General features: G+C 35.4%; 1 protein-coding gene and 2 long non-coding RNA genes across 6 annotated transcripts in view; 2 read left to right on the top strand and 1 right to left on the bottom strand.

Moving 5' to 3' along the window:
• LOC108661771 overlaps window positions 1-1,355 on the top strand; it is a 2,103-nt gene extending 748 nt beyond the window's left edge. For both annotated transcript variants that reach the window (XR_001927565.1, XR_001927564.1), the window contains exon 3: window positions 951-1,355. This is a non-coding gene — a long non-coding RNA (uncharacterized LOC108661771). The remainder of the gene's footprint in view (window positions 1-950) is intronic.
• On the bottom strand, window positions 4,473-6,509 carry LOC108661765. 2 transcript variants are annotated; one of them, XR_001927555.1, is made up of 4 exons: window positions 6,473-6,509; window positions 6,247-6,334; window positions 5,962-6,035; window positions 4,473-4,833 (listed from the first exon to the last, which is right to left on the bottom strand). It is a non-coding gene; the product is annotated as an uncharacterized LOC108661765 (long non-coding RNA). The 2 variants fall into 2 exon arrangements; XR_001927554.1 differs by lacking the exon at window positions 6,473-6,509 and having other exon boundaries at window positions 6,247-6,378.
• On the top strand, window positions 9,096-13,407 carry LOC18601164 (DNA cross-link repair protein SNM1). 2 transcript variants are annotated; one of them, XM_007032010.2, is made up of 9 exons: window positions 9,096-9,665; window positions 9,881-10,061; window positions 10,153-10,392; window positions 10,487-10,631; window positions 10,766-10,900; window positions 10,996-11,062; window positions 11,136-11,213; window positions 11,412-11,464; window positions 11,794-13,407. In XM_007032010.2, exons 1-9 carry the CDS (start codon window positions 9,278-9,280, stop codon window positions 11,800-11,802), a joined length of 1,296 nt encoding a protein of 431 aa, XP_007032072.1. In that variant the 5' UTR covers window positions 9,096-9,277; the 3' UTR covers window positions 11,803-13,407. The 2 variants fall into 2 exon arrangements, with proteins under 2 accessions (XP_007032072.1, XP_007032071.1); XM_007032009.2 differs by having other exon boundaries at window positions 11,549-13,407.

Genomic DNA, 14,243 nt, shown 5'->3' with positions numbered 1-14,243 from the left:
ATTTCATTATGATGATATATATATATATATATATATGTTGTGCATGATAGTTGATATTGTGTATGATGACTATAACCGTGTGTGTGCACGATGTAGGGGGATGCACATGCTAGTGATGATGGTGGTGTGGGAGATGGATGATGATAGTGCCCGTGTGCACGATGTGGGGGGATGTACACGATGGCACTGATTGTGCACCATGTGGGGGGATGTATATGATGGCGCCGACTATGTGCACGATGTGGGGGGATGTACATGAGCCGAGTGTGGTTATGCTGATATTGGTGTTATCTATGCATTTATATATATACATCTATGTTTATGAAATCAAAGTTCATGAGTATGGTATATGGCTTTGCATATGTGAATCTTGCATGTTGAACATTGAAAGTTGCTAAGTATTGTCAAATAGGTGTTCATTGCAACAAAGAATTTGGCTGTAGCGAAATGGATTCTCACTACCGCCAAAAACTCTCGGTAGTGGTGCAGTGCTGTCACTTTAACAGCGATTTTGACCACCTTTCGATCAGAACTGGGCAAAGTGGTAAACACTAAAGTCGTAGCCCTGCCTCTTAGCTTTCTAATGACTCAACAACCATGTCAATTGGACGCATGTAGTGGAAGATATGCTTGAAAATCCGAACCATATGCAAACCGAGAATGCCTTTTTCTGCAGTGAGAAACGTGCTGTCATGTTGCTACCTTGCTCGGGTTCTGATATAATTTCCTCCACTCCCTTATCTTCATGATTGAGCATGGGTCTTTGCAATACTAAGAGTCCACTGATCAATGTCCAAAACAAGGGGGTTTAAGAAAGAAATTAAACCAAATTGCATTGTTTTCAAAACAAGTGCATCATGATTTCCAAATTCTTCCTATTGATTGCTTGTTCCCTTCTTATGTTCACTCACTGAGTTTTATACTCACATTTTTAAAATTTATGTTTTCAGATTTGGAGGCAATTGGAACCTAGTTTGAGTCGCACACATATGCTCGTCTTCTTGGTAGGTTTTATGGCATCTCAATAGCTGCACCTTCACTATGGTCACTCCACTGGAAGTCTAGAGTCCTTTTCGTTGAACATATGTATCTTGATGTAAATTGTTAAGATATACATATCTTAAGCAATAGACGTTTATGTTGATTAATGTTGCCACTATGAGATGGCACGAATGACATTATTTTGAATCATAAATGTGAACATATGGTTTCGATGGAAAAGTATTGAAATACTTGTTGATAAGAATTATGAAATACGATTGTAAGAACGAGTGATGAAATCGATGAATGGAGTCACATAAATAGGCTTACTTGGGCTTAGTGGGCTATGCCCATTGGGCCCATGCATCGGTCATGGCCTGAAAATTTAGGTTATGACATACACGATGGCACTGATTATGCACGATGTGAGGGGATGCACATGATGGCGCCGGCTATGTGCACGATGTGGGGGAATGTACATGAGTCGGGTGTGATTATGCTGATGTTGGTGTTATCTATGCATTTATATACATACATCTATGTTTATGAAATCAAAGTTCATGAGTATGGTATATGGTTTTGCATATGTGAATCTTGCATGTTGAACTTTGAAAGTTGCTAAGTATTGTCAAATTGGTGTTCATTGCAACAAAGAATTTGGCTGTAGTGAAATGGATTCTCGATGCCGCTAGAAACTCTCGATGGTGGTGCAGTGCTGTCACTTTGACAACAATTTTGACTACCTTTCTATCAGAACTGAGTAAAGTGGTAAAGATTAAAGTCGTAGCCCTACCTCTTAGCTTTCAATGACCCAACAAGCATGTCAATTGGATCCATGTAGTGGAAGATATGCTTTAAAAACTGAACCGTATGCAAACTGAGAATGCTTTTTGCTGCAGCGAGAAACGTGCTGTCACATTGCTACCTTGCTCGGGTTCTGATATAATTTCCTTTACTCCCTTATCTTCATGATTGAGCATGGGTCTTTGCAATACTAAGAGTCCACTGATCAGTGTCTAAAACAAGGGGGTTTAAGAAAGAAATTAAACCAAATTGCATTGTTTTCAAAACAAGTGCATCATGATTTCCAAATTTTTCCTATTGATTGCTTGTTCCCTTCTTAAGTTCACTCACTGAGTTTTATACTCATGTTTTTAAAATTTATGTTTTCAGATTTGGAGGCAGTTGGAACCTAGTTTGAGTCGCACACATATGCTCGTTTTCTTGGTAGGTACTATGGCATCTCAGTAGTTGCACCTTTACTATGGTCACTCCGCTGAAAATCTAGAGTCCTTTTCGTTGAACATATGTACCTTGATGTAAATTGTTAAGATATATATATCTTAAGCAATAGACGTTTATGTTGATTAATGTTGCCACTACGAGATGGCACGAATGACATTATTTTGATTCATAAATGTGAACATATGGTTTCGATGGAAAAGTATTGAAATACTTGTTGATAAGAATTATGAAATACGGTTGTAAAAATGAGTGATGAAATCAATGAATGGAGTCACATAAATAGGCTTGCTTGGGCTTAGTGGGCTATGCCCATTGGGCCCATGCGTCGGTCATGGCCTGAAAATTTGGGTTGTGGTATCTTTCCCTTAAGGAGCACATGTCTCTAGGGGAGCACCGATCAGTGCTCCCTTATTTTTTTTAAATTAATTATAATATTAATAAAAATTATATAATAGTAGTTTTTAAAATTAATAAAGGGTAAAATTATCTTTTTAATATTGTCACGTTATCAAATTAATAGAAACACTAATAGTTGACTAATGGCTACTAAACCTGGCAATTCGTGTTAACGTGTCGTAAACGTGTCAAACACGATTAAACACGTAACACATTAAGACTAAACACGAACACAACACGTTTAACATTCGTATCTTAAATTTGAAACACGCACATGTACATGTTTAATACACATGTAATAAAACATGACACGATCAACACGTTTATTAAACGTGTTAATATACGACACAACACGATTAATAACACGTTTAACACGATTAACACGTTTAATACGATTAAATAAAAATATTTACAATTAAATATAATTTTATTATTTAAATTTAAAATCTATAATTATAAAAATAATTATAATAAAACAAAAATAATAATAACATCAAATATTTACTAAAAGTTAAAAATTAGGATTGAGCATGTATAATTACATTATACCCTTTATAAAATTAAAAAAACTTATTAAAATAATTATTTAAAATTATTTATATAAGATTAAAATAGTTTTTAATTATTAATTTTTAATAGGTTAATAAATGTGTCACGTATACACGTTTAAACACGATAACACGATTAAACACGATAACACAATTAAGTAAACGCGTTTAAATGTGTTTTAAACGTGTTTGTCGTGTCAGACACGTTAAGGCACGAAAATTTTCGTGTCCTAACATGTCTGACACGATTAGACACGAAACACGTTAACACTAAATCCAAAACCTGTTTAACTCCTGTTTTCTCGTGTCGTGTTAACGTGTCGTGTTCAAAATTGTTAGGTCTAATGGCTACACCTATGTTCCTAACGAAAGATATTTTTTTGCTGTGGAGTGTCCATTTCGAAAATTAATAGACTCGCTTAGAATTTTGATTAAAACTTTAAAAGTTGAGGTATTTTACCTTTTAATTTGACATAAGACTTTAAAAAAGTTTTTGAATTATTCAAGAAAATGCGACTAAATTTTTATTTTTTTATTATGTACAATCAAACCTTTATACTTTTACTTTAGACCAAATAAACCCTTATAACTAATAATTTTTTTTGTTCTTTTGCTTAGAACTAATAGTTGACTAATTATCATTAAGCAAAATATAGCATTCATTTTATGTTATGTGCTGTTGACATACCATGATGACATGATCACGTGTCAATTTTCACCTTTTATATATAATGTCACGTGAACATAAAATGATAAATAATGTTTTGACTGATAACACTTAATCAACTGTTAGTTATAAAAGTCTATTTGACTTAAAATAAAAATACTTACTTGATTGAATTATAGACAATTAAAATAAAATTTGAAATGATTTCAATCAAATTTAAGTTATCACAAAATTAAACGATTTTGGTACCAAGCTTGTCAAAAGCTATTCCTATATATAATTAATAAATGCTTTAAAAAGCTCTTGAACTATTGAAGAAAATTTAAATATGTCATTATTTTTCTATTACATTAAATCAAACCTATTTGCTTTTATTTTAGACCAAATAATCTAATTAATTGGCATAAGTGAAAATATTATTTGTCATTTTATTCCTATGCAACGTTGACATGGAAGGTGAATATGCTATATGACCATATCATTATGTCACGTTATTATGACATGTCAACATATCTGTCAATGCCACATGATTAAAAATAATGACAAGTGGTATTTTGACTAACAACAATTAATCATAAAAACTTATTTGACTTAAAATAAAAATATAAGAATTTGATTAAACGTTATTGTCACAACCCAAATTCTTGGCCATGACCGGCGCATGGGCCCAATGGACGTAGTCCACTAAGCCCAAGCAAGCCTACTATTTATCCTGCTCATTACTCCATCAAATATTGCTAAGTCACATTTTATAACTTTGGATCAAAATGGTGATGGACATTACCAACTCGTACTAGCACTACTCATTTAAAATATACATACATTGTCTACAGTATGTATTCTAATAATTAACATCAAAATTGTCTATACATGTCAAAAGGAGACTCGATGTCTAGCGAAAAAACTCGACGAATATACAGCTACTGAATGCCAAGACACTTACCAATAGTCGAGTCTGCAAAGGCACCTTGACCTAGTTACCAACTGTCTCGTAATCTGAAAACATGAAGTTGAAAATGATGAGTATAAACCCAGTGAGTGAGCAAGGAAGGGAACAAGCAATTGATAAGGAAGAATTTGGAAATCATGATGCACTTATTTTGAAAACAATGCAATTTGGTATAATTTCTTTCCCAAACCCCCTTGTTTTGGACATTGATCAGTGGATTCTTAGTATTGCAAAGACCCATGCTCAATCATGAAGATAAGGGAGTGGAGGAAATTATATCAGAACCCGAGCAAGGTGGCAATGTGACAACACGTTTCTCACTACAGAAAAAGGCATTCTCGGTTTGTATATGGTTCGGTTTTTCAAGCATATCTTCCACTACATGGGTCCAATTGACATGTTTGTTAGGTCATTAGAAAGCTAAGAGGTAGGGCTACGACTTTACTGTTTACCACTTTGCCCAGTCCTAATCGAAAGGTGGTCAAAATCATTGTCAAAATAATAGTACTGTACCACCATCGAAAATTTCTGGCGACAGCGAGAATCCATTTTGCTGCAGCCAAATTCCTTGTTGCAATGAACACCAATTTGACAATACTTAGTAACTTTCAATGTTCAACATGCAAGATTCACATATGCAAAACCATATACCATACTCATGAACTTTGATTTCATAAACATAGATGTATATATATAAATGCATAGATAACACCAATATCAGCATAATCACACCCGGCTCATGTACATCCCCCCACATCGTGCACATAGTCGGCGCCATCATATACATCCCCCCACATGGTGCACAATCAGTGCCATCGTGTACATCCCCCCACATCGTGCACACGGGCACTATCATCATCCATCTCCCACACCACCATCATCACTAGCATGTGCATCCCCCTACATCGTGCACACACACGGTTATAGTCATCATACACAATATCAACTATCATGCACAACATATATATATATATATATATATATATGTATATATATATCATCATAATGAAATGGTGCATGAATCAATAACAATCACATATCACAACATAAAACCATTTAGTAAAAGCTTGTTCCCAAGGCACTTGTTTTAAGATAAAGTTGTATAAAATCATTCAAATGCTTTGTGCAATTTCATTCACATTCTCAAAACAAGTTTTGAGATGCAGTTCACTCACCGGTAGTAGTTGAGCCTTTAGCCAACTCTAACCTCCCTAATGGTCCAATTGGGATAATGGGGCTTCGTTGGAACCTACCATCAAATTAACATCACCATAATATCAATTCATACTTATAAACCCTAAAAGCTACCCCTTGGCTAGCTTTCAATTGCCATTCTAAATGGCTATCTATTCCCACTATCCTAGTCACAATAGAGTCAATACACAATCTCAACAATAAACCCACAATTCAATTACTAAACATTATCAACACTTAAAACCTAATGCTAATTTACTACTCACCTTGATAGTTTAGTAACTTTAAATTTCTTTCCAACAGTTCCCAAGCTATTATAGGGCTTTTTCTTTCTTTCTCTCTCAAAACACCTAGCTAGTGTGAGAAAGTTTGGAAACAAGATTTTTCAAGGGTTTTAAAGAGAGAGAGTGGAAGAGCATAAGGATTTATGAAAGGGTGCACCAAAAGCATGAAAATTAGAGCTAGAGAGAGAAAGTTAGGAAGTTTTCATACCATGCTTCCATGGAGAAGAAACTAACGTGAGATGGGAGGAGAAGAAGAAGATGAGCTGCTGGAAATTCAAGAAGCTGCTAGAAGAAGAAGATATTTATAGCCAAACTTATCCAATTCCCTTTGAAATTACTAAAATACCTTTTAGCAAGTTAACTTGTTCTTCTCTAATCCTTTGTGCAATCTTTTTATTCTTTTGACACTGGGACAAGGTCCAAAATGGTCTAAACTACTCGAGTTTACGAAAACTTGAAATTTTGACTCAAGGTGCAAAATGACCATTTTACCCCTGTTGTTTCCTTCCATTTTAATTTAGTCCTCCCAACACTCATTTAACTCCAATTTCCTTCTATTACCTTATTCTACACATGTACAAACAAAGTATGAAGTTTGTACTCTAACGCGATATCCCCATAATATTTAAAATATTTATTTGTCTCCGCTATCTTTATTTAATAAAGACACGCGACCCCATTAACGTCGTTTTTCTCCAAAATTCTTTCATTCTTCTTCTCCCCCACTTAGATTGACCATATTCTCCTTCTTCATGGAAAATTTTTGACACTGAATAAATTATTAATATTTTAATATTATTTTATTAATAAAAATATTATTTTATTCTAAATATTTCCTCTTGCCTCCTCTTGTCTCCTTGGCACCCAATATATCTTATTATGTCTATTTAGACCTTAAAATACCATAAAACCTTCTTTTGGGAGCTTTTTATAAGAAATAACGAAATTACCCCTGGCCCGTGTTATTACATCTATGCTTAATTATGAGCTTATAGGGGTTGAGGTCTCACAGTTATGTTAGCCTTGAGTTAAATGTTTTGATTTAATAAAAATCATATATTTTCTTGAACTTAATGTCAAGCATTTGAAATTGTCTTAAATACAATTTTAATCCCCTAAGGTTACATATTTGTTTGAAAAGCCATGCTTCATTAAAAAATGCCTTATAAGCGTTCAAACAATGCATATTCAGCTAAAAATGCAATGCAAGAGCAAACACGCCTTAAAATGTTATTTGAATGTAGGAACAAGATAAGGAGGAAATAGTTGGAAAGAAGCATCGAAAAGTTAAGAAAACTTAAAAACACAAGCCAAAAGTTGATCCTAGGGAAGCTCAAGTCAATTCAAAAGTTGAAAAAGTGCAAAACTTGAAGATTATAAAGCCATAGTCTACCTTGAAGTGTTTATAGTCGACCATGCTCTAGAAAGCTAAAAAAAATCAAGGTTTGAATAGACATAGTCGACCCTAGACCAAGCATAGTCGATCCTGATGAGTCAAAAGCTTAAAAATGTTGACTTTACATAGCTATGATTGACTATAGAGGAGGCATAATTGACTATAGTAGCATAGATTTGCAAAATACAAGCTCTCGGGAAAAAGATCAAGTAGAGGAAGGTTATACTTGACTATGGAGCCCTCAAGCTTCAGTAATGGTCAGATTTAATTCAAACTTGTGTCTAATGGCTCCAAACTTTACCTCTGTCATAAATAGACGCATTTGAGCTATTTTGAAGTAAGAGAAGATGTAAACCAAAGCACTAGAGAGACTACCAAAAGCTCATTTTTACTCTTTAGCATCTTTTTCGTTTTCCACCAAGCTTACAAAGTTGAATCTTTGTTTCATTCAAGCTGATTTTTCTTCTCTCACTACACTTAAGCTAAAATCTTTAGCATTCAGCATTTGTGAGGCAAATCTTTGCAATTTCTCCTTTGTACACACATCTTGAAAAAATTTTAGCTTAATCTTGAAAAGTTATTTATAGGTTATCGCTTGATTCCATTAAAAAGAAAAAATCTCTTTGTGGATTGTGTAAAGATCGCTTATCTGATGAAAGAATTGTTAGAAGGGTTATCGCTTGATCCCATTAAAAAACAAAAATCTCTTTATAGATTGTGTGAAGGTTATCACTTTATCTCGTTAAAAAGTAAGTATCCTTAATAGTGAATTAAAATTCTTTCGTTACCAAAGAAGTGGATGTAGGCGTTGAAAAGGTCGAACTACTGTAAATTTTTTGTATCTCTTTTTAATTTTCTACATTATGATTCATTGCCTTTATTTGTTTTAGAAAAATAGTTTTATATTGATTAATTATTTCACATTTGGGGAAATATTTTTTCTTTATTTTTATAACTAGAAATTAATTTAGGATTTTACTTTCACATATTATTTTTATGTTCAATGATTTATTATTGAAAACTTGATTTTGATGCAAGAAAATATTTTTGATTGAAAAAGTTTTGATTCTTATAGTTAAATTTTTAAGAAATTTTTACTATATCAATTCATCCATTTTCTTAATATATTATTTATTGAGACTTCTTCGTTAACATATTATAAAAGAATAAAAATTTATTTAAAATTTTTAAATAATTTAAAAGTTTTTTTAAATATTATACCTTTAGTTTTTAAAAATAAAGATTTGAATCTATTAAAAATATATTTAATTATAATTGAATCGTTTAAAGTGCACCTTAAATATAAAATATAAAATTACTTGATAACTTTTTTTTAACTACCAACAATAACTCCAGGACTAAGATTGGGGTACACGACATCAGATCAAAACATTATCAAATACCGAAAGGACATGTTTATGAGCTACAATCAGATGTGGGTGGTACCTGCATGAGGTCGAGAATATTTCAAATGTCAAGCCTCTGAAAACTTTAAGAGGAGCCAGGAGGCGGGGGCTTTCAATTTTTTGAAAGGTCTCCTTCCAACACTTCTATCTAGGAGCCCACGAGGGAGGAAAGGTAAAGCGAAAAGAGCTCTGGGTATCTTTGACGAAGACGATGCCATTGCCAATGCATGCAGATCATAGCTCTGACGACGATTACGGTTACGATCACGAATCGTCTGACCTTTTACTGGACGAGAATGGTTTTCCGTTGGTTGAACAAGGCCGTCAGGACGTAGAAGAGGGAAGTTTCGCTGCCGATTTCTATCGTTGTGGAACCGATTGGTCATGCTTGGGGAGAGAGGACATGGACAACGACAGAGGCAGGAGCAGAAAACTGAAGCAGGCCAATCTGTTCCAGATGTGGGGGCTCAAGAAGCCTCGCCTCCTCCAAGATGCCTCTTTTCCCACTCCCAATCGCACCAACATCCCAAACCCAAAACCCTCTTCCACTATTATTTCCAATCGGCCCCGCGTTTGCCCTTTCTACAAAAAGATCCCAGGTTAACTTTTGCTTCTTCTCCCATTTCTTTACCATATATGAACATTTTAGTTACTCATGTCATGGAGTCAAAACCCAAGTCTTGCAAGATACAGGGGCCGCATTTGCTTCTTAAATTATGTGTTCTTTTTGGATCATTTGCTGTTACTCCAACTTTTTTACTTAAAAAAGGGGGTTTCTTTTGATATTCCAAACCATTTGCGTTGCGTTATACAGGAACACCCTTCACTGTGGATGCATTCCGCTACGGTTGTGTTCAAGGATGCTCTGCCTATTTCCTTACGCACTTCCACTGTGATCATTATGGCGGCCTCACCAAGGGATGGTCTCATGGCCCTATCTATTGCACCCCTCTCACTGCTGGCTTGCTCACATTGTGTCTCTCTGTGAACCCATTGTAAGTAAGCTTGTAGGAGTTGGGTCTTTGAATTCTGCTTATGCCTTTTCATTGCATTGGCTTACTCTTTGCGTGATCCTTCCATGTAAAGGTTTATCAACCCTTTGGAATTAGACAAGGAACATTCTATCCAAGGAATCAAAGTAACATTGCTAGAAGCTAACCACTGTCCTGGTGCAGCTTTAATTCACTTTCGTCTTCCTGATGGAAAATGCTATTTGCACACTGGAGACTTCAGGTCTTGTAAACTGATGCAAACGTATCCCCTTCTTGTCAACCACCGAGTTAACCTGCTTTACCTGGACACCACATACTGCAACCCAAGATACAAGTAAGAAATTTCTCAATCAAAAGTCGTTCAACTAGACCTTCTCTGTTTTGTTTTTTTATTTAGTCATATATTTGCAAAACATTTGGTCTTTCAGGTTCCCTTCCAAAGAAGATGTATTAAATTTTGTTGTCAGGGTCACTAACAACTATCTCAAAATGCAACCTAAAACCCTTGTTGTTGTTGGGGCATATAGCATTGGAAAAGAGTGTGTTTATCTTGCTATTTCAAAGTCTTTAGGGGTATGTTGTTTCAATCTTTAATGTAGATTCCTTTTGTTTATCTTCTTCTTTCTAGATGTAGTGGATGTAGAATTCTTATGAGTTATGGTGTCACCAGTTTTTATTGAATCATTGAACTTTTGAAATTGGTTCAGGTAAAAATATTTGCAAATACCTCAAGGAGAAGGATTCTGCAGTCCTTTGATTGGCCTGAGCTTTCGAGCAGTCTCTGCTCAGATGGAAAGGATACACTTCTTCATGTACTGCCCATATCATCACTAAGAATTGAGGTCAGATTATATATAGCCATCTTCCTATTTCGATATATATTTTTCTATTTTTGTTTTGCTTACTTATCATGTATTTCCTTTCAATTTCATTGAAGACCCTAAAGGATTACTTGAAGACCTACAGGAAGAATTATGCAGCAGTTTTGGCATTTCGACCAACAGGTGAATCAATGCTCTTTTGCCATTTGAGTGCACATGTTAGAAAGTTCTAAAAATATTTCTATTTATTTTACAGGTTGGACTTACTCAGAGAACATAGGCAACCAACTTGATTTGATAAGACCCATTTCCAGAGGCAATGTCACTATATATGGTGAGATAATTTCAAAAACTTTTCTTTCCCGAATGCATGATGAGTTTCATTTGTAGTCCTTGTTGCAATGAACTATGAGGATATGGTAATTGAATTATTTGAGATATTGAGCTTTGGTCCCTGCTTCCTTCTATTCGAAGTTACATTGAGCTGACTATTTCAATGAGGGCAGTTACAAATGCTTCACTGTTTTTGCAGGGGTCCCATATAGTGAGCACTCTAGTTTCACTGAACTGCGAGAATTTGTTCAGGTTTGGTTCTTGAAACGAAAATATTACTAATTTGTGTAAATCATGCTAAATCTCTGCTTGAATGATGTGGTCTGTCATTCACAGTTTTTGAGGCCTGACAAGATAATCCCTACCGTTAACGTGGGGAATGCTACTAACCGAGACAAGATGCAGTCTTACTTCAGGCAGTGGCTCAAGGGCTAATGTGCTCATACTGGGATAAAAGCAATTTGAACTTGTGCCTACAACCTGCCTTCCCTCTTGCATCTGGCCAAACAAATAATGCAATCATTTGGCCAACACATGAAATTATGCAGCTGATTTGGTGCTCAATTTTAACGGTTTTGCAGAGGTTATAATGGGCATAAATTATTGACCTATCAGACCGTAGTCATTCAATGTGCAGTGAGGATTTCACCAAATTGCGGCAGAAGGTTTCACTGGTAACAAGAGGTGGATTTGGAGCAGGTTTTCTCATGCATACGGTCATTGTCAAACCTCAAGAATTTCTACAAAGAAAACATGTGAAAAATTGCTGAGTCTTTTATGATTGTATCAATCATAATATCGTTGTGACAAAGATTGAGAATGAGTGTTGAGATAGGAAATAGGATTATTCTTTATTGTCTTGAAAGTTTGATGTCAAAAGTCATTTATTTAGACAACATTAAATCTGGCATTGCCATGTTGATCAGAGAGGCCATCATTGAGGCAAATTATGCAATAGCTTCAGTAACATCTGCCTTGATAGATTTACATGAACATAAACTGCTTGCACAAATCTTGATCATAAATATCAGGTTCTGCACATATGGGAAAGCAAAGCAGAGAACAGCCACGGATTCTCTTTGATTTGCTACCGTCCAAAATTTGACAAAACTTGTCACCAAGATTCTAGTCCATGTTTTTTTATTCTTTTACATGCCCTGTCTGCTAAGCTGGGAAGCTGGCAAAATGGCATTGTAGGGAAGGTTTCTCAATCCTCACAAATGATGGGTTTTTTTTGTGCCACAGAGACTATGAACCTGCGGATAAAAATGAAGTAATCAAGTCAGTTGCAAAAGAAAGCCGCCCCCTTTTTTTCTTCCCATGGGCTGAGACGTGAAGCAAGGAGCATGGACCCCCTAACTTCTTTAGCCCATAAATAAAATAATGGATTAGATTCAAAGGACAGCATCATTATACAGTAAAGTAGTGCAAAAAAAGTACAGTCGGGTATGGAATTCAGGGTCACTTAAAGTTCTTGCTGCTAGTCTACTACAGAAGAGAAGTGAGCCAACCTAATAGTTAATAGTATGAAAATGGAGAAGAGAACCAAACTTCATCCATACTCTCTCGCCATAGCCTTTCCTAAATTTTCTATTTGACCTCTTGTACAACAGACGAGAAAGAAAAGCCTATGAGGGAGAGAGTAAGGAAGAAATCGGGTTCCCAAAACAACTCCTCAACAGCATTGTTTAACCCTTCCATCGACTCATTTCTGCCTCTCAATTCCCATGGTCGGGACTCAGGGGAGAAGAGATGTTGCAGCAGAAGAGGAGGGAAGGATTGGTGATGCCCTGGGAGCGTTTATATAGGTGCAAGCAAGATTCAAATAAATCCAAAAGCCATGGAAAGTTACCTCCCTGGAAATTTCCAGGTGAATTCCACAGTATTTCACGACAAACTAGTGAAAACTTGAGGAAGCTTTTCTTTGCTTGATGCCAAATATCCTACCTTATAGTTTTCATCGCACCCACAAAATCCAAGTCCTGTTTTTTATTTTTTCTTCTTTTCCCCTGTTCAACAGAAGATGTGTTGCTTGAAAGAAATGATCATAGACATGCCTCCCTCCTTGATATCATCTTCTTATCTTGAAAAGGAGCTTTCTTGTTATGATTTAGATTGTTATTGTATTCTCCCCCAAGGAAGCACATCAAACCAAAGAAAGATCCTCCTCTTCTTATATTTTTTCGTTCCTTTCCTTTACAGGTGTGGAGTGAAAAACCTTCCATCTTAGGAGTTAGTAACATAGAAAATGCTGTAGTCAGATTGATGTGCCAATGAGCAGTGTAATCTTACGCCAACTTCACTTTCATTCATTGTTCACCCTGCATCATTAGATGGAAAAAACCAGAGAACTCACCACTCTCCACATTTAATCTAATCACAGAAAGCATGCAAAGATCCGTTTACTTGACACGCAGGATGATAAAATCAACAAGAGATGGTAAAATCAACAAGAAATTATAAAATCAGTTTAATAGTCGAATGCCCCGAAACAGAACTGTTGGAAACTGATTACTCTACCAAGAATCATGAATTGCTACTTCATCTCTACCAACAATGAACTTGCAGCAGAACAGTGAAATTAATTTGTCACAGCAAAGGGAAACAAAGAATTAAAATTGATTTGGAGGAACAGGGACAGACATTGATACACGATAGGAAGAGAGTTACTGCTGCAATTTTCATGAATCCACAAGCCTTGCTTAAAATGCATATCTAGGAAGGTTCCTTAAGATGGATAGAGTAAACATGCAAAATTCTAGGAAAAAACCCTGTTTAATCAAGGATTAAACTCGGCAATTAACAAACTATAAGCAATGTCTGACATCTAAGAATTAAACAATGTCACTGTGGTACCTGCTCAGAAATTTCAGCAAAAAAAAGTCTCCAGTCTTTATTTCCAAAAACTTCAAAGCACTTTGATGTTGCAGGTGTATTTTAGCACCACAAGGTCTTATGCACTCAAATGATCTTGGATTGGTACTGCAAAAACAGCTATGAGTAACAGACAAGAGGAAATAATTTCTGATAG

This window comes from Theobroma cacao, chromosome 4 (genome assembly GCF_000208745.1).
Source record: "Theobroma cacao cultivar B97-61/B2 chromosome 4, Criollo_cocoa_genome_V2, whole genome shotgun sequence".
Lineage (NCBI taxonomy): Eukaryota > Viridiplantae > Streptophyta > Magnoliopsida > Malvales > Malvaceae > Theobroma > Theobroma cacao.
The sequence above is the reverse complement of the archived record's forward strand: the minus strand, read 5'-3'. Positions and strand labels throughout refer to the sequence as shown.

What these genes read in the sequence shown, in the direction of transcription:
- LOC18601164 (XM_007032009.2), top strand. Translation starts at nt 9,278, where the DNA reads ATGCCATTGCCAATGCATGCAGATCATAGCTCTGACGACGATTACGGT. An exon ending in TATCATCACTAAGAATTGAG is followed by an intron (nt 10,901 to 10,995) that starts GTCAGATTATAT and finishes ATTTCATTGAAG; the next exon opens with ACCCTAAAGGATTACTTGAA. An exon ending in AACTGCGAGAATTTGTTCAG is followed by an intron (nt 11,465 to 11,548) that starts GTTTGGTTCTTG and finishes TGTCATTCACAG; the next exon opens with TTTTTGAGGCCTGACAAGAT.